The sequence below is a fragment of the Schistocerca serialis genome, chromosome 3 (genome assembly GCF_023864345.2).
Source record: "Schistocerca serialis cubense isolate TAMUIC-IGC-003099 chromosome 3, iqSchSeri2.2, whole genome shotgun sequence".
Classification (NCBI taxonomy): Eukaryota; Metazoa; Arthropoda; class Insecta; order Orthoptera; family Acrididae; genus Schistocerca; species Schistocerca serialis.
The window spans coordinates 554,266,247-554,286,781 of NC_064640.1; the positions used below are offsets into that span (position 1 = coordinate 554,266,247).

Here is a 20,535-nt window from a genome sequence, read left to right on the forward strand (position 1 = left end):
ATAATCCGTGCTACTCTGCTAACTTCTTTTATAATTCTTTTAAAAGAATTTTGTAAATCACTGGAAAGAGGGAAATCCCTCTATAGATGTTGGGTCCATTTGATCTCCTTTTTTTGTGGACTGGGTGAATTAATGTTACTTTCCAATCTTCTGGTATAGCTTGTGCTTCCCAGACTTTCTGAAAAACTCCATGAAGCTTTGTGACTGTTCCGCCATTGATATGTTGAACTTCCACCATGCAGCAAGTTCTAAGTTCGTGTCAGTGCATCCTGTATTTTGTTTTAGAAATTTTGCTCCTGGTTCCTCACAATTTAACAGCTTCTTGAAATAACTTGTTAATATTTCATTCTTCTTGGTTGTTTAGGGTTAATTTTCAATCTTCATTTCTAAAGCACAAGTTATGTGGTTTGTACAATTGGAAACATTTTTCTGTAAAGTTTTGTAATAGTTCCTGACTCTCAGAATTAGTGATAGCTGGTTCCTTTCAAACTCCTTTTCCACTGCCCTTATTGATTTTGACGTTTGAAATCTTTGTTGTTTTACGCTCATAAAGTCTTCACTTGTTTTGGTGGATACCATTTCTGCCAAGCCAGTTTTGTAAACAGTAACACTTGTTCACCCTGTTCATTTCATCATCTGTGCTTTTTGGATCTTGAGTGATGCTGTTTCAAGGGCTGTTTTGAATAATTTTGGTTTATTTTCCTTCCAGTCTTCTGGGTCTATACTTAGCCACTCCTAAAATTCCTGTTTCTTCACTTTCAGAAGTTCATGACGTTTGGTTTGTGGGGCACTCAACTGGGCGGTCATCAGTGCCCGTAGAAAGTCTCAGTTTTTACACAGTCCAATCTAGCCACTGCCACAAATGATGAGGAAATGATAAGGACAACACAAACACCCAGTCCCCAGGCAGAGAAATTCCCCAACCCGTCCAGGAATCGAACTCAGGACCCCATGATCTAGAGGCAGCATTCAGAGGTTCAGCATAAATTTTACGAATCCTAAGCCCTTATCTTGTAATCGTTGTAAGTGGGATAAATTTCATTTTTATTTTGGTTAGATAGTGATCAGTTTCTATATTTGCACCTGTTCTAACTTTTATGTTCATCATTTCTTTTCAACTGTTAAATGACAGCTACATGCTCAATTTGAAATTCTCCTATGTTTGTATTACGTGATTGCCTAGTTTTCTGTTTCCTCAGCAGTTTTTTGAAATTTTTGGACATTAATTTGAGGTTGAAGCCTCTGCATAGTATTATTAGTCTTTCCCCATTTTTATTTGTTCTTTTGTGTGACGGATACTCTCCAACCGTTTTTTAGAACTTATTTTCTTTTTCAATCTGCACATTGATGTCCCCCCATAAAATTTTAACTTTCACATTTCATGTTACAGTGATTCCCAGAAGCTTCCAACTTTTCTGGATGCCTCTTATTTTCCTCTTTTATCGGAGTATGACACTTTATTAAGGTGTACAACTCATTTGCGCTTCACAAATTAACAATCTAATCTTTCACTTGGTGAATAATAATCTATGACTGAAATTACTGTCATTCTGTTTACAATGTAGCCTGTTCCTAGATATGGAATGGCTTTTCCCATTGGAATGACAGTCTGTTACCTTTGAGAATCCCATGTTGCTCAGATTTTATGTCTTCATCAGTGTATTTAGTTTCCTGATAAGGCAAGAGTTTTATTTGGTATTCGTCTAATACTTCATTTAGTTTTTCAGTTTTCCTGTTTTCAAAAGTAAATTTATGTGTAAGGTGCCAAGGAAGTATTTCTATTTTGTCCTCAGTTTACTTGTAGAGCTTCCAGAACATTGTGAGTCCTTCACTTTATGTGTTATTCTGGGCTCCTCAGAATCCAATGGCCAGGTTGTGCCACTTTCTGCAATGGTCGATTTCCTTTTTAGGTTACCTCCAGCAGCAGTTCCATTTGAAGAAATTTCCATCGCGCATAACTTATCTGATATTCTTCTTGGGGAATTGATGTGTGCCAATTCACAATTGAAACTAAGATTGTAAGTTCCAGAGTGTTATTTCAGCTGCCCCTCACATGGGGTACTGGTGATGACTAAATGCCACCTGATATGGGTACAGACATTTGCATTTTAATTTGTAGCCTTTATATTATCCCTATAAGCAGCTATGCCTCTTCTGTTGGTTCCGCTGTACAGACAATCATCATCTGTGTCTTCACTGCCACTGACTTTGTTTATTAAATTTCATTTTTGATGAACTTCATAACTTGTATAAGGGTTTGCTACTGGTTCTTTTACCTTCAGACAACAGTATCTCCTAAGCATTTGTTACTGTGGATAGGCAGACTGCTTTTTCATCATGAACAGGATGTGAGATTTTTATGTTTATACTTCATTTGTGCAGATGTGAGATTGTTATGTTTCTAGTTCATTTGTGCACTAAAGTCAAGAAACTCTTTTGAACATTTTTCTTTCAGATTCAAATTTCAGAATACAGAAAAACAGATTGAGCCATGATATCAATACAATATTAACACAATGATTTCAATTACCTTTCCCTGTGGAGAAAAACATTAATCAAAATGAACATTTTACAAGCTATGAACACCTTTGTTGCTATTTTGAATGATGTGACTCAACAGACTATATTGAAGTTTTTTAAATGCTCACTGTGGTACACAATGGTTGAAACAAAAGGTGATGATTTCTTGAAGGACAGAAAATAATCACATATGCTTTTACCACAGGCGATGTTTCAGGACTTTTTAAGATACTCTTTCACACACCAGATGGATGCAAGATGTGTAACGCTCTTGGTGAAGGAACAAACTAAAAATGGTGGTACGAGGAGAATAAGAGAATAATAAAGAACAGAAGGATTGATTTGCATGTATTATTTTTAACTGTGCAATGACTTAATAGTGTTACAAGCTATTTTTCTTCAGATGAGTGAAGTCTTGCAACATCCTAATCAGGAAACAAGAATTAATTTTTTTTCCTCTTTTTTTTTTTTTTAAAAAAAAGAAGTTTTTAGAGTTTTTCTTAACTATCAGGTTAATGCTGTATCATGAATTGAATGGAGCACTTGAGCAAGCACAATGCCCTCCTTTCCATGAAAAACACAATGCCCTCCTTTCCATGGGCAAACACATTGCCCTCCCTTCTGGGTGAATTATTTACATCACGACACTGGATGGTGATTTTACACCTGACTTAAAAACGGAAACCTGCTAATTTTGAGCTAAGTATATTTTAGTTATTAGCTTGTGATTAAAGTGTACTTACACAAACTAAAACCAGTCCAAGTTGTGAATCACTTCTTCAGTGTAACTGAGCTAAAGCCCTATTTAAGAAAAAAATATTTTAGTCCCCAAAGAGGCATTAAAAAAGGGGTTTCACTGTATTGCAGGACTAATATCAGTCAGAGAGAGAGAGAGAGAGAGAGAGTAAGTAAGTGAGTGTGTGTGTGTGTGTGTGTGTGGGGGGGGGGGGGGGGGGGGGGGGCTTTGACACTCAACGGTTATATTAGTGTCCTATTGTGGGGTGGTGAGGACTCAGCCTGGAAGGGTTGCAGAAGTATTAAGACACAGTTAATTCAATTTACTTTTCCCCTTTCATTATCTTGTAATCAAGGAAACAGATCATTCAGTCCCTATACTGAGAAAACATCTTTTGTCACTGCGAGAGACAAAGATGATGGATATTTTATATTATGTCAAGACAGTATACTTGCGAGCAAATGCTGAGGATGAAACTAACTTTTACACGATATGCTACTGCTAAGTAACCTAGCTCAATGAAATTGAGATCATATATAAAAAGAACTGCTATGATACATTACAGAAGGTAATTGAAAGAAATATGTAACGAGACAAACAGAAATGACACTTTTATTCACAGACAATAATTATGAGGTCTGTTCAAAAAATTCGGAACATTCATAATTTCACGCCATTGGTACACTGGAGTGAAATGCGGTTGGGATCCCTGCACACACTCATGTTTAATGTGTAACTGCCGGAAGTTTCATCACTGTATGCCTGTTAGTTATTGTTCAGTGCGGTGTTGAGTAGAATGTTGCATCACACAGTTTGTGAATTTCGAGATGACAGAGTTATAAGAGCAATGCATCTGCATTAAATTTTGCGTGAAACTCACAAGAACCTTTACATGGTCACACCAAATGACGTAGGAAGCCTACGGTGATGAGTGCTTAAGCTGTATACTCAGTGTCAGAAACAGTTCACATGGTTCAAAAATGGTGAACAGAAGTTACAGATGATCCTCATTCAGGATGCCCTTCAACGCTCATGTTAGGAACATCAATGAAATTGTGCATGCCAACTGAAGACTGACAGTCCAAAACATTGAAGAAGAATGTAACATTTTTGTTGGATCATGTCATGAAATCCTCTTAGAAGGAAACAGGTCTGAAATGTGGCGAGACAATTCATAGCTCTTGCATCACGATAATGCACCCCCACACTCATCTCCATTGGTGCACGACTACTGCACAAAAATGAAATCGCTGTGCTTCCTCATCCTGCGTACTATCCAGACCTGGCCCCTGCAGACTTTTTCCCATTTTGAAAGTCGACAACCCCATGGAAAGGAGATGATAGACGACATAAAAGAAAATTTGCAGACAGCACTTTGCATGATCCAGCAAGATGCGTATAAGACTGTTTCTGGAAGTGGATTTGGATTGTTTTGGGGAAGGAGACCACACAGCGAGGTCATCGGTCTCATCGGATTAGGGAAGGATGGGGAAGGAAGTCGGCCATGCCCTTTCAGAGGAACCATCCCGGCATTTGCCTGGAGTGATTTAGGGAAATCACGGAAAACCTAAATCAGGTTGGCCGGACGCGGGATTGAACTGTCGTCCTCCCGAATGCGAGTCCAGTGTCTAACCACTACGCCACCTCACTCAGTTCTGGAAGTGGAAACAGTGTTGGGAGCAGTGTATCAATTGTGGAGGAGAATATTTCGAAGGAAACCAAGCACACAATAAGTGAATGGTAAAAGTAGAAAATTTTTGTAGACAATGTTCCGGAATTTTTTGAACAGACATTGTACACCGTAGTCCCCATGATTCAGTATGGTCCCCCTGGGCATCGTAAGCAGAGGGACAAAGTTCTTAACAGAGTGTGTGATCACCATGGCCAGTCCATTCGCTAAATATTCTCTTGCTCCAAGAGATCCTGCATCTGCATTGTTTGATGTAGTCACGCATTGTCCTCCCCAAAAATGAAGTCTGCATCAAATGCAGTTCTGCAAGTATACACATGAGGAAGGATTTGGAAGTCAACATGCACAGTCAACATTATGCCATCCTACAACGTAACAACTGGATCACCAAAACTAACTTGTTTGACGATTTTCCTTAGTGCATTATGTGTTCCCACCTCTTGCCATGTGGGGGTACATCCATCATTGCTGAACTTTATCATTTTGGTGGTCCAGGTGTGATAGCAATGGAGAGGCACGATTACACACAGACCTACTGACTTCGAAACCTATGAATACAGTACACTTGGCACACAAAGTTATTGTCGCATTGTACTCCTTCCTCATGTCCATCTTTTTATGGGTGCATTCAGCCTTGCTTTCGTTTTTATGGACGATAATATAAGACTGTACTGAACAGTGTGGAATGGACTCCGCTGTCCATTCCCCTCCCCCCCCCCCCCCCATTTAAATCTCATCTAGCACCTGTGGGATGCACTGTGCAGACGCACTGCAGCACACCTACATGCATCGGCGACCATCTAGCAGTCGTCAGCTGCACTGGTTGAGGAATTCAACACCCTACCAAAATAACTCATCAACCTTGCGACCAGCAAGGGAGCATGATGCAGAACAAGCACTGCTGTGCATGGTGATCACACACCCTATTAAGAACAATGTACTGGCATCTGTAATGACCAGGAGACCATCAGGAATTGCTTCTGTTTGTCTCATTGCATATTTCTTTCAATTACCTCATGTACTACATTGTAGCAGTTCTTTCCACGTAGCTACGTTATTCGGCAGTGACACAACATGTAAAAGTTACTTTCATCCTCAAGTTTTGTACAATGAGTACAGTGCCAAGTTTTGACATAATCTGATGTCATTCCTTTATCTTTGTCTCTTGTACTCTCTAACCCTATTTCCACCATGAAATGAAACACCCAAAGTCCAAAAGCTAGGATTACTACTTTGTACCGTAAGTGTATCTACTGAATAAGTGAGGTGGCACAGTGGTTAGCTGGCTGGACTCACATTTGGGAATACAATGGTTCAAATCCCCATCTGGCCCTCCACATTTAGGTTTCTTGTGATGTCCCTAAATTTTTCCAAGCAAATGCTGGGACGGTTCCTTCTCAAGGGCACAGCCCATTTCCTTCCTCATCCTTAAACAGTCCGTCCTGTGCTCCACCTCTAATGATCTCTATGTCGACGGCACGTTAAAACTCTAATCTTCTTTCCTTCCTTCTTGTTTCTATTGACAGTAATAAGAGTATCAGCTCCTGAAGGTAAGCACTTGCTATCCACTATGTCTCCTTGTAATACTACAGTTTTTGCAGCAGAATTTTCTGTTCAATACAAATAACATTACTAAATGGATAATGCTGCGACTGTTCAACAACATAATTTATACTATGTGACCAAAAGTATCCGCATACCCCTAAAAACATACTTTCTTCATATCAGGTGCATTGTGCTGCCACCTACTGCCAAGTATTCCATGTCAGTGACCTCAGTAGCCATTAAACATTGTGAGAGAGCAGAATGGGGCACTCCGCGGAACTCACAGACTTTGAACGTGGTGAAGTGATTGGGTGTCATACACCTGTATGCGAGATTTCCGCTCTCCTAAACATCCCCAGGTCCGCTTTTTCTGATGTGGTAGTGAAGAGGAAACGTACAGCACAAAAGCATACAGGCAACTTCGTCTGTTGACTGACAGACAGCAGACAGTTGAAGAGGGTCGTAATGTGCAATAGGCAGACATTGATCCAGACCATCACACAGGAATTCCAAACTGTATCAGGATACACTGCAAGTACTATGACAGTTAGGCGGGAGGTGATAAAACTTGGATTTCATGGTCGAGCGGCTGCTCGTAAGCCACACATCCTGCCGATAAATACCAAACAATGCCTCGCTTGGTGTAAGGTGCGTAAACATTGGACAACAGTGGAAAAGTGTTGTGTTGAGTGACGAATCACGGTACACAATGTGGTGATCCGATGGCATGGTGTACATATGGCGAATGCCCAGTCAACGTCATCTGCTAGCATGTGTAGTGCCAACAGTAAAATTCCGAGACAGTGGTGTTATGGTGAGGTCATTGTGTTTCATGAAGGGGTCTTGCATCCCTCGTTTTGCATGGCACTACCACAGCACAGGCCCACATTGATGTTTTAAGCACCCTCTTGCTTCCCACTGTCGAAGAGCAATTCGGGAATGGCGATCGCATCTTTCAACATGATCGAGCACCTGCTCATAATGCACGGCCTGTGCCAGAGTGGTTACATGACAATAACATCCCTGTAATGGATTGGCCTGCTCAGAGTCCTGACGTGAATCCTATACAACACCTTTGGGTTTTGGAACGCCGAGTTCGTGCCAGGCTTCACTAACCGATACCTCTCCTCAGTTGAGCACTCTGAAGAATGGGCTGCCATTCCCCAAGAAACCTTCAAGCACCTTACTGAATGTATGCCTGTGAAAGTGGAATATGCCATCAAGGCTAAAGGTGGGATAATACCATATTGAGGTGCAATGAACTTTTAACTCATTTTCAGCCTGGTGTCCGGATACTTCTGATCACATAGTGTACATCATCAGTAATTGTTAATGAAATGCTCCTTATCAAGAGTTAAATCTATACAATGAATCAATAATGTCAATTTTGCAGATCTTAGCTTGTCACAGCTCTAAAGGAGAATCTATATTATTCAACACTTTAAGTTTATATTATGTAGCATAATTTTTCATACAAAAATTCAGTCTTTTGCCTGTCACTGCAGGATCCTTCTCTCTCTCTCTCTCTCTCTGTCTCTGTGTGTGTGTGTGTGTGTGTGTGTGTGTGTGTGTGTGTGTGTGTGTGTGTGTGTGTGTGTGTGTGAGAGAGAGAGAGAGAGAGAGAGAGAGAGAGAGAGAGAGAGAGAGAGAGAGAGAGAGAGAGAGAGATCCTGAGCCTCATTTATTGTTAATGATAACAAAACCTCAATAAGGAATTGATGTTGCTTAATGCCAATGGGTAAATCGGTTGGGATCGCTGGAAAATGTGGCATGAGATACCTCTCCTGCTGCTGGATCTGTAAGGACAGTTGCTCCAATGACACACGTTCGCATAGTTTTAATTTGCAAACTGGTACGCTTACAAAGTTTCAGACAATCCAGATTTCATAATAGTATTCTAATCATAAGCTGATAAGCCATAAATACAACTTTCCTGTTTTCTGGTACTACCGACTCAATTAACAAAAATTAAATTAAATAAAATAAAAAAAAAGCACCTAGTTGTGAATCCTAGTTTTGTCTAAAGTTACATGTAAGAAGAAAGCATATACACAGAAAAAGAATTTGTCTACATCTACATAGATACTCCACAAGACACCATGCGGTACATGGCAGAGGGTACCCTGAACCACTACTTATAATTTCCTTTCCTGTTCCACTCGGAAATGAAGCGAGGGAAAGGTAACTGTCCACACACCCATATGAGCCACGATTTCTCGCATCTTTGTGGTCCTTACACGCAATGTATGTTGGCGGCAATAGAACTGTTCTGCAGTTAACTCAAATACCAGTTCTCTAAATTTTCTCAATAGTATTTCTCGAAACGAACGTCGCCTTCCCTCCAGGGATTCCTATTTGATTTCCCGAAGCATCTCTGTAACACTTACATGTTGTCTGAACCTACCGGTAACAAATCTAGCAGCCCGCCTCTGAATTGCTTTGATGTCTTCCTCCAAGCCAACCTCGTACAGATCCCAAACACTCGAGCAGTACTCAAGAATAAGTCACACTAGCATCCTATACATGATCTCCTTTACAGGTGAACCAATCTTACCTAAAATTCTCCCAATAAACTGAAGGCTACCATTCCCCTTCCCTACCACAGTTCTCACATGCTCATTCCACCTCCTAGTTATGAGACCACCTAGACTATGAGAAAGAAAATGAAGCCATACTTTTCACAGCACAGCATTTTCTTTCTCAATTTGTATAAACAGAAAACCCGAACATAAAAAAAAAATAAAAAAACTATAGCTAGCCTGTCTGAATGTTTACTGAAGTATCATGTAAAAATTAAAAGTCAGGAACTTTTCAAATTTCTTGCTAACAACTTCAACTTCAAACAATGACTTGTCTTTACACAGCGTAAGTCACTAACTGTTGCCACCTAGAATAATTTCGAAAGTATGATAGTAGCTGAAAAGTTTGTGGGGCAAATGTTGCATAGGACAACGAAGGCCATAATATGGCGTCATTTTTTTTTTTAAATTTTTTTTGTTGCTGGGTGGGGTCGCTTCAGAAATATGAAGGTCAACTTTGTTTTTTTTTTTAAATGGGATTACTATAGTTTGGTACTTATTTTCTGATAGCAGCTACCGAGACAAATCCAATAATGTGCAACAGTAAGGTCAATGAAGGTCAAAAAGGTGGCATGAACGTCCATTTACAGAAGGTGTTCGAAGTGATGACCATTGGTAGCAATGCAGTGCTGCAATCTTCTTATCATGGATTGAGTGGTATTCCTTATCACTTCAGCACTTATCAAAGCACATTTTCTGACAATTCTCTCTCATATATCTTGCTAGTATTAAATATTCGCCAAATACGGCGTATCCATCTACTGTGCCACTGACATGTAAATGCCATTCGACGGATTTGCAATACAACATTAACAGGAATGGTAGGACTAGTATCGTAAAATCAAGCGAATGTGAATAATGTATTACTTCAAAGAACAAGTCTATATGCTTCTCATTTACGGAGAATGCCAACAAAATTTAGTGAGAGGTACAGACTTATACACTGAAAGATATCCTCAACGTACTCACCCTACACATCGTACATTTAAATAGGTGTATGATAAACCGAGAACAACTGGATCTATAACATATCGGATACGTATCTGGCAAAGGAAGGTTACTAACGAGGAAACGGAAATTGGTACTCTTGCCAGAGTGGTTCGAGATCCTTGTGTTAGTTCGCGTCAAATTGCAAGGGAATCTGGCACAAGCCAGAGTAGTGTTGTTCATGTTCTGCATCACCGTAAATATCATCCTTACCGTATCAGTCTCCACCAAGAATCAACTCATACAGAAGGATGACACATTTATTAATTTGATTTTGTTTACTGACGAGGCTACATTCATGAACCATGGAAATCGAAATTTGCGTAACATGCATTATTGGGCACCTGAAAATCCATGTTGGCTGCAGCAAGTTGCACACCAAAGACTGTGGTTAGTGAATGTATGGTGTGGGATTCTGGAGGACAGAATTATAGGCCCTTATTTCATTGAAGGAAATCTTAAAGACATCAAGTACACCACATTCCTGCAATAAACATTAGGTCTGTTATTGGAAGAAATACCTTTAAGAACAAGGAGCAGAATGTGGTATCAGCATGATGGGAGTCCAGTACATTTTTCCCTGATGGCAACAAATGAGTTGCAGAGACAATTCCCAAATTGTGGGATTGGACGAGGAGCAGATGTGTCGTGGCCAGCTCATTCGCCAGACTTGACGCCTCTGGATTTTTTCTTGTGGGGATTCGTAAAAAACATTGCTTATAAAGATGTTCCATCTACACCTGAAGATATGCAAGAGAACTGTCAGAGCATGTGCTTTGATATGTGCCGAAGGGGTAAGGAATACCATTCAATCCATGACAAGAAGATTGCAGCACTACATTAATACCAATGGCCATCACACTGAACACCTTCTGTAACTGAATGTTCATGCCACCTTTTGGATCTACATTGATCTACAAAGACCTTACTGTTACACAGCATTGGATTCATCTCTATAGCTGCTATCAGAAAGTAAGTACCAAACTATAGCATCTCATTTACCAACTTTTCAGCTACTATCATACTTTCGGAGTTATTCTTGGTGGCAATAGCTAGTGACGCAAACTGTTCCATAGTTTACATTACAGCCACAATCATCAATTAAAAATGAAATACTTCTGATTTGGTCATCATTCACACAAACACTACTTAAAGGGAAATTACTTATAGTCCAAAATCCCAGAAAACTCTAGCATAATGTCTGTCCTTACTCACCCCATAAAGAGATCTGCCATCCACTGAAGACTGCATATCATGCTGTAACAATGTAAGCAAAACATTAGGCTTGAAGCAGCAGCAAATACAGGTTGCAGTATGTTTACAAACCACTCACTCACATAAACTACTAAAGGAAAATTTAAGGTAATATTGGGGAGGGGGGGGGGGGGGGAGGAGGACATGAATTAGGATTCATATTCAGAAACAACTGACAACATGTGATATGTTGTGGAATGGCAAAAACTGTACACTAGCATATTTACAACTCATTAAATTTATATGGCAGACTGAGCTACAAACCCAGTTCTCTGTTCTTTTGAAAGCATATGAGTATTAATGCATGTTCCATGTGTGCCTTGCGATGCAACTCAGAGTTTTAATTCAACACTGGACACTGCACTGCCTGGCAAAGGCCAGAGTATGGATTTACACCCTGGTCTGGCACAATTTTAATTAGCACAAATGATCAAAACAAAAATTTCATCATTTTGCCCTTGAAGACAGCCTAGTTTCATACATTCAGCTATGACATAGTAAGAAAAAGGATGCACAACAGGGTCACAAAAAAATTAGATCAAATCATCATTTGTATGAATTACGTTTGCGATACAGGTTCAACAACATATTCAACGAACACTAATCCAAAAATTACACTCTTTGGATTTTTATGCAACATACACTCCTGGAATTTGAAATAAGAACACCGTGAATTCATTGTCCCAGGAAGGGGAAACTTTATTGACACATTCCTGGGGTCAGATACATCACATGATCACACTGACAGAACCACAGGCACATAGACACAGGCAACAGAGCATGCACAATGTCGGCACTAGTACAGTGTATATCCACCTTTCGCAGCAATGCAGGCTGCTATTCTCCCATGGAGACGATCTTAGAGATGCTGGATGTAGTCCTGTGGAACGGCTTGCCATGCCATTTCCACCTGGCGCCTCAGTTGGACCAGCGTTCGTGCTGGACGTACAGACCGCGTGAGACGACGCTTCATCCAGTCCCAAACATGCTCAATGGGGGACAGATCCGGAGATCTTGCTGGCCAGGGTAGTTGACTTACACCTTCTAGAGCACGTTGGGTGGCACAGGATACATGCGGACGTGCATTGTCCTGTTGGAACAGCAAGTTCCCTTGCCGGTCTAGGAATGGTAGAACGATGGGTTCGATGACGGTTTGGATGTACCGTGCACTATTCAGTGTCCCCTCGACGATCACCAGTGGTGTACGGCCAGTGTAGGAGATCGCTCCCCACACCATGATGCCGGGTGTTGGCCCTGTGTGCCTCGGTCGTATGCAGTCCTGATTGTGGCGCTCACCTGCACGGCGCCAAACACGCATACGACCATCATTGGCACCAAGGCAGAAGCGACTCTCATCGCTGAAGACGACACGTCTCCATTCGTCCCTCCATTCACGCCTGTCGCGACACCACTGGAGGCGGGCTGCACGATGTTGGGGCGTGAGCGGAAGACGGCCTAACGGTGTGCGGGACGGTAGCCCAGCTTCATGGAGACGGTTGCGAATGGTCCTCGCCGATACCCCAGGAGTAACAGTGTCCCTAATTTGCTGGGAAGTGGCGGTGCGGTCCCCTACGGCACTGCGTAGGATCCTACGGTCTTGGCGTGCATCCGTGCGTCGCTGCTGTCCGGTCCCAGGTCGACGGGCACGTGCACATTCCGCCGACCACTGGCGACAACATCGATGTACTGTGGAGACCTCATGCCCCACGTGTTGAGCAATTCGGCGGTACGTCCACCCGGCCTCCCGCATGCCTACTATACGCCCTCACTCAAAGTCCGTCAACTGCACATACGGTTCACGTCCACGCTGTCGCGGCATGCTACCAGTGTTAAAGACTGCGATGGAGCTCCGTATGCCACGGCAAACTGGCTGACACTGACGGCGGCGGTGCACAAATGCTGCGCAGCTAGCGCCATTCGACGGCCAACACCGCGGTTCCTGGTGTGTCCGCTGTGCCGTGCGTGTGATCATTGCTTGTACAGCCCTCTCGCAGTGTCCGGAGCAAGTATGGTGGGTCTGACACACCGGTGTCAATGTATTCTTTTTTCCATTTCCAGGAGTGTATAATTTCAGTTTTACATAGCGTTAAAAAAAAAAAGATATTTCATCTACTTTAAAAATATTTGACCAGATCTTGCACCTACACCTTCCTTCATGTCACTCTATTCTACCTGTTACCATATGTTACGACATGCCCCTTCTAATGTTCATGAGGAAACTGGAGCATTTTATTTTATTTATTTTCTGAGGTTCTCCTATTTAAATGGCTTCTCTCTCATTAAAAATGTTTCATCAGGTATTTATTTCAGCTGAGAATAATAAATCATCATTTAACTCACGAACTATTACCTACAAGCAGATATGCCGATATTCATTCACATAGAAGCAACTTTTTGGTGGTAATGAGGTGAGGGGTTGCTGTAGGATCGAAGGGTAAAAAAAAGGTGAAACTAAAGGTTTTTAAAAATTAAAACACTTAGATCTTAAACCAGCAAAAAGACTGTTTGATGATGATATCTCTATGGACTGAAGTTTTCAACAACAGAAAGTGTACTTTGAAAGCAACAGTAGGGAACCCTTCCATTAAATTCTGGTACTGAAAGTGGAATGTGTTTCCATTCTTCCTTAACATACTAAATAGCTGTTATTGCATTTTTAGCTGAACTGATCTGGCACACAGCTGACACTGGTTCGTCCCAAAGATGCCTAAGTTTTTGAACAACTACCTTTGTTAAGTTTGAAGACGGGCAGCATGTTTCCGTGTAATGAATACTTTGTATCAACACATAGAATTGCCTGAGGCAAATATTCCATATGTCACCAAAGAATGGAAATATTCAAATTAAACCATTTTTATGATGCTTTCATCACTAAAATTACTAATTATACATAGAGCAAATGTTTGTGAACTCAATCACTTGAGTATCTCTATAATATGAGATTTCCAATTTAAGCCCTGATCAATATGTACAAGCAGGAATTTTGAACTATCAGTTTTACATCTACCCATTCCCCCATGCTGTGTTGTTATTGATGATGAAATATCTTGCCTTATACAGAACAGACTGAACTGAGTTTTTTTATAAGTTAAATGGTGCAGCATTTACAGAGAATCAAACAACAATACTTTTGAATATTGTATTTCATTTATTGCTTGTTCTCTTGTTGCATCTCTTCTGGATTTGGTAACTACATTTGCATCATCAGCAGAAAGCACTAGTTCTGCATTATGAGTGTAAGATGGAAGATAGTATACAGAAAGAACAGGAGTGGCCTTGACATGAAACCTGTGGAATTCCAGTAGTAAACTATCCTCATTCAGAAAAATATTCGTCGTGTGGGCAGCATGAGCTATCTAACATGGCCCTTTGATTTCTGCCAGTTAAATAAGAAGTGAACCACCTATCATACCTCAAAAGTCAAAATTTAAGCTTCTCCGAAAGAACATAGTGAAATGCAGTCACATGCCTCAAGCTGTGGTTCCACTGTGGCAGCTGTGGTAAGACAAGCACTGCAGCAGTTCCTGTGCACCTGTCCAATGAGACTCTTTAATGTAACTGAACATAACCCTTTTCAATGGTGTGTCCGCAGTCACACTGCATCTGACACCAAAGCAGCAACTGACAGAACTATTTGGCATAAATATAATTATCACAAGTTCCACATCCAGTTAGAGTCTCTGTGTTATAGCAGTAGGCAATTGTGTGTGACCAACACACACATTTGTCAGAATGACTTCTTTTATTCATCACAAACAGGTAGTGAGAGTCCACAGATTTATCATGAACTGTGTACTGAAATTTAATTCCCCTACATGTAACTACACTTTATCCCACGGGTACACAACTAGCTCAACAAGACCTAATGGTCTGGACTCACTAATAGTTGCAGTGACAATTACTGAGTGACCTCCACTATTCCACTACATAATCATAATTGTCTCTTACACTGTTTGGTTACTTTGGCATGCATGTAGTTAACCTAGTCTTAGACTACCAATGCACTCAAAAATGCCATCTGGTTGTATAGTAGTCATTTTACTCTGTTCACCAGCCATATTGTTGTATTCCTTTCAAAAGCTGCCTCCCACTCCCTTTCAGTCAGGTGACTCTAGGTTTACCATTTTATTGCAAAATATCCTGTGAACCAAGGATGAAGAGCAACAAGAAGATTCATATCCCTAAATTTCCAGAAGGCATTTGCCACAGTTCCCCACTGCCGAGTGTTAATGAAGCTTTGAGCATATAGAAGATTTTGTCATGTATATAGGCAGCTCTAAGACTTCTTAAGTAATAGTTCCCCGTTGTCCTGGACAGGTAGTGTTCATCAGAGACAAGGGTATCGCCAGGAATGTCTCAGGGAAGTGTGATAGCACTGCTCCTGTTCATATACATGACCTGATGGATAGGGTGAGCAGCAATCTGCAACTCTCTGCTGATAATACAGACAAGTAGGTAAAACAATCCTATAAAGTTCAAATACAGTATTAATGGTGTGCTGCTTGACACAGACATTTGCAGCTGACTGCACAATGTCTCCAATGTCACTGATGTACATATCGCGTAAGGAGTGCGAAAACAAGTTAAGAGAAATTTGGGTTCATATGGATGCATATACACAGTTTTTATTCCCTCATTCCACTTACAAGTGGAACAGGAAAGGGAATGACTAGTAGTTGTACAATGCACCACGTGCTGTCTCGGTGGTGCGCACACATACATATAGCATCAAATGAGGAACTGGTTGCAAGAAATAAGATTGGAACCCAACTTCTCATTAGGTGGTGCAGGAGGGCAAAGGAGTAAAATTAAAGGTATATGACTAACAATAGCCACATTGTTGAGTTTAAGTGCATTAATAGTTCACAGAATTTTCAAAAAATACTTTAAACAAATGTGACTGATGGAGGTCAGTACTTGTAGAACAATGCTCCCTAAATCAGGGCTTTAATACCATTACTTGTTCATGTTAATCTTTGAAACAAAATGAATAAAATTGTAGCTTGAGGGATAAACAACTGGGACTCTGAGGGTTAATAGCATACAGCTGCCCACATAGGTTTATCCCATTGTGTTTATTTCATAACAAAAGGCCCTATCAACATCAGTGAAGGAGCAGTGACTGGCAATGGTGTAGATGACATCACATGTTTCATGAGAACATTCTTAACTTGAGTGAAGAACAACAATGTGCAAAATTAAAAGGTGTACTCAGCAGCATAATATCAATTGGATTTTATCAACTGTGAACAGTATAAACTTTCAACTGGTTAATATCAAGCAGTTCATTCTGGAAACTAAGAAAGGTTACAGTACAGCAGTAAGTTACATCTACTTGAGGAGAAATACTGGAGTCACAATGGTCTCATCAAAACTGCTTTCAAAGGAATTATTATACATATTTTTGTTTGTGACATCAGTTATTATGAGTGATCAGCCATCAACTCGCAATGCCTATAGTTAATATAAAATTTTGCTTTCTTGTCAGTCACACAACACTCAAAAAAACTTCCATTTTTCCATGTAACAGGCCATATTAAGCATCTGATGAAAAATTTTGGTAAACATTTTAGTGCTTGTTACCTCTACAGGCCAATTTTGATAGTAGCCATTAGTATGAAGTGCAAAACACTGGTTTCAACGTCTCTCTTTGCCAGCACTACATGAGGAGGGTGGAGTTCACTATCCTCACTATACTTCGCTGCTATGGTGGGCTTGGTACAAAAATGAGCTACAGTTTGATTGAAAATTATGTGTTTTATGGTTCGAGTGTGATTGGCTACTGGGATGACAGGGGAGGGGGGGATGCAAAATCACCAGGCAGCATGAAGTATGCTATTACTGGACATTCTCATTGCTTGTTTGTTACTTACATGTTCCATAGATAATTTGAATGATTCTTTTATCAGAATGGTGTGGAATGAGTCAGCTTACAGGATATGTATGCAGGATTAGTGTTAACATTAATTAACACATTTTTAAGTGCTACTCAAGCAACTACACTTAGAAACAAGTTTCTTTTTAATGAGCTATCAGTTTTTAAATAGAAATCTTACAGGTGATAGAATGAGATGTCCATTAGAAATGATTTTAGGTTGTATTTAAAACTTGCTACTTGTCAAATTTTATGTTATTCAGCAACAGATTTTAAATTTTTTTGCTGCACATTGAATTCCTTTCTAAGCCACTGGCACCCTTAATAATGGGTAACAAAGGTCATTTTTCCCCTTTGTGTCGTAGGTATGGACATCACTGTTCTCCTCAAATTTACTGCCTGCTTTTTAACAAATTATACGTTGTGAGTGAGAGTTGTTCCAGAAAATTATTCCATAAGACATTACTTAGTGTAAATATGCTAAATATGACATGTGGATGATTCATTTGTTTCCAAGACTAGCAATTATATGGAGAGTGAAAGTAGCTAAACTTAAGTGATGTACACCCAAACTTTTGGAGCATTCTACCCTATTTACTGATTCCTGTTCATGTGCTACATCAGTAGTTGTACTATTTTCACCAACTGCGACAATTGCATATACAAACTGTGATCCGATACTGTAAAATGCTTTTTTATTTCAGTCTCTGATCACAATATGAATTTGTAAGCACACAACAAAACTGCATTAGGAATGCATTTAGCAGAAACCGGCCACACTGTAGACAATATCGAGAGTTGTATTCGTATTTTACACAGGGCAGAGAAGGGTCGCGCTCTCGACTTGTTGGAGTAGTTGGAAACTTACAAAGCCAAAAGGCATGAGCCCACTAGTGTGCTCAATGGACAAAGCGATTTTGTACTCAACGCCTACTTTGCTTTATTTGATAACATACTACGATAACCAAATAATGCCTTGAGGATTTATACCTAACCTTAGTTGATGAGTTATGTTGAGAACAGAAGGCATTTGCCTTACTTCCAGACAGTAGTCACTCTAATCCTGTAACTGATTATCTCCTACCTACTCATGGAATGTATAGCCAAACTATATAATTTTATTTATTGAATGCTTATACGTTGTTTAAATGTTTTCTGTGGGAGACATGTCACGATGTATGTAAAGCCTTCTATTGGTTAAATTCTCACGATCCGTGAGCGCCTGCATAAGATCCTAGCGGCCGACCCAACAGAGGGCGCTGTTCATTGATCTGTCTCTCTTTCAGCTGTCATATAGACATTTTATCTTTCATAAGCAATTTATACGTTGCCACAGGCAATGTATTACACTATATTAATTGTTGACCATAAATTCACCATAAAAAAAGGGGTGGACCTATACTCTTTATATATTTCCTTTTAACAATTTTACATGGGTAACTGCATTCATCTTTTAATGTATCACAATTGGTTTCTATGATAGTCATCAATTTTAATAAGTCTGCTACATGCATTTTATTTAATGTGCTTTTATCAGATTATGTTTTTGCGCAAATGACTACATGTAAGCAAGCCCACAGTAGTGACATCTAGGTAGGATGTAGGCAAACAGGTTTCTGGATGGTACTGTACTTCAGTAGCTAGTTGGCAATAATCACTATGTGGACGACGTGGCCTATTCTACACCATATTTTAGATCCATGTGATGATGCTATGCTGATTATATGTTTTGACGATGCCATTATGGCCGTATCACTATAGGACATGGTGTAAAAAAGGTACGTTATACCATATTCTATCTGTACATTTCCCTGTTTGTATGACAGTATATTGTGATACATATTGCTGTTTTATGTTAAAAGACACACTGCTCACTAGATGTATATATTTATATATTTTAGATCTGAGGATGGTCAATACAGACTGAAACCGGTCATCGTCTAAAGAATTCATATTATGATCAGAGACGGAAATAAAAAAGCACGTTGTACTATTTGTTGTACAGAAGTGAATACAGTGTATTTTCTCAAAATTTAGGAAGAGACCATTTTCAGAGAACCATGCAATAATTATTTGAAAAACACTGTTAACAATCTATTATGTTGCTTTCCTCCTAAAGGGATTTATAACAACACTATTATCCCCTGCAAAAAGTGCCAAATCTGCTTGTTGAATGTTAAGTGGAACGTCATTCACACATATAAGGAACATTGTCTGGAGTTTCCATTGTCTGAACTTTATTTTTTCTGTGAGTGTAACATGATCTCCATAATCACATGCCTTGTAAAAAAAATGTGATGTTTTATTATTTAAGGCTTGTAGTGTGAGTGTATAAGCAGGATTGTCAGTCAAGGAATCCTTTTGGAATCCAAACTATGAGACATTAAATAAACTGTTTATACTTAATTTTGAGACTACTCCTGCACACATTAATTTTTCGAATATTTTGGAAAATAATGTCAGTAAAGCAATTGGATGATAATTACTTGAGTCTTTTTAGTCACATTTCTTATGAGAAGATTCAGCAACTGCATATTTTAATCTGTCTGCATCATCTCCCCCCCCCCCCCCTCCCCCAATATCCAACACAACTGTGACAATACATTTGTAGCTGCAAATTTTCGAAGTGACTGTGAATCAGGTGGATAGACAATCATGACATTACAAAGAGTTACTTCAATTAAAAGGGTGAAAGTTTTTGCACTAGCACATGCGGATAGCTAAGATCCTCCTCCTGACAATCATATAGGAGCTTTGGGCTCAGTTCCCATGCTCCGCCATACCTAAGCTTAAGAAAACTTTTACTGATGTCCACAGGTCCATCTTAACTGAACAAAAACATGTTTGGCCCACAAAAACAATCTTCTCACAGCTCAGGACTAGCCAAATACTACAATGGTAAGACCAAAAATGGGCATATGCCACAAGTTTTATTTTGAACACACATTTCAAAGATGGTTCAAATGGCTCTGAGCACTATGGGACTCAACTGCTGAGGTCATTAGTCCCCTAGAACTTAGAACTAGTTAAACCTAACTAACCTAAGGACATCACAAACATCCATGCCTGAGGCAGGATTCGAACCTGCGACCGTAGCGGTCTTGCGGTTACAGACTGCAGCGCCTTTAACCGCACGGCCACTTCAGCCGGCCTACATTTCAAAGATATAAACAAAAATTCAATACAGACTTTTTTTAATATACCTCAATGTTTATAGGTGACATGGTGCACTAATAATTTAGACCTATGGATGATTTCAGTTGGCAGCCACAGGACACTCAAGGTAAAATAAAAAGTAAAGTGCATATACACACTGAGGTGACGAAAGTCATCGGATAGTGATACGCAC

General features: G+C 40.0%; 1 protein-coding gene across 4 annotated transcripts in view; it reads right to left on the minus strand.

The window, feature by feature from the left end:
* The window catches only part of LOC126470448 (zinc finger protein 84-like), a 306,629-nt gene that overhangs the window by 271,242 nt on the left and 14,852 nt on the right, over positions 1-20,535 (minus strand). For all 4 annotated transcript variants that reach the window (XM_050098286.1, XM_050098287.1, XM_050098289.1 and 1 more), the window contains exon 4: positions 11,273-11,314. In XM_050098286.1, coding sequence (XP_049954243.1) covers positions 11,273-11,314 — 42 coding nt within the window. The remainder of the gene's footprint in view (positions 1-11,272; positions 11,315-20,535) is intronic.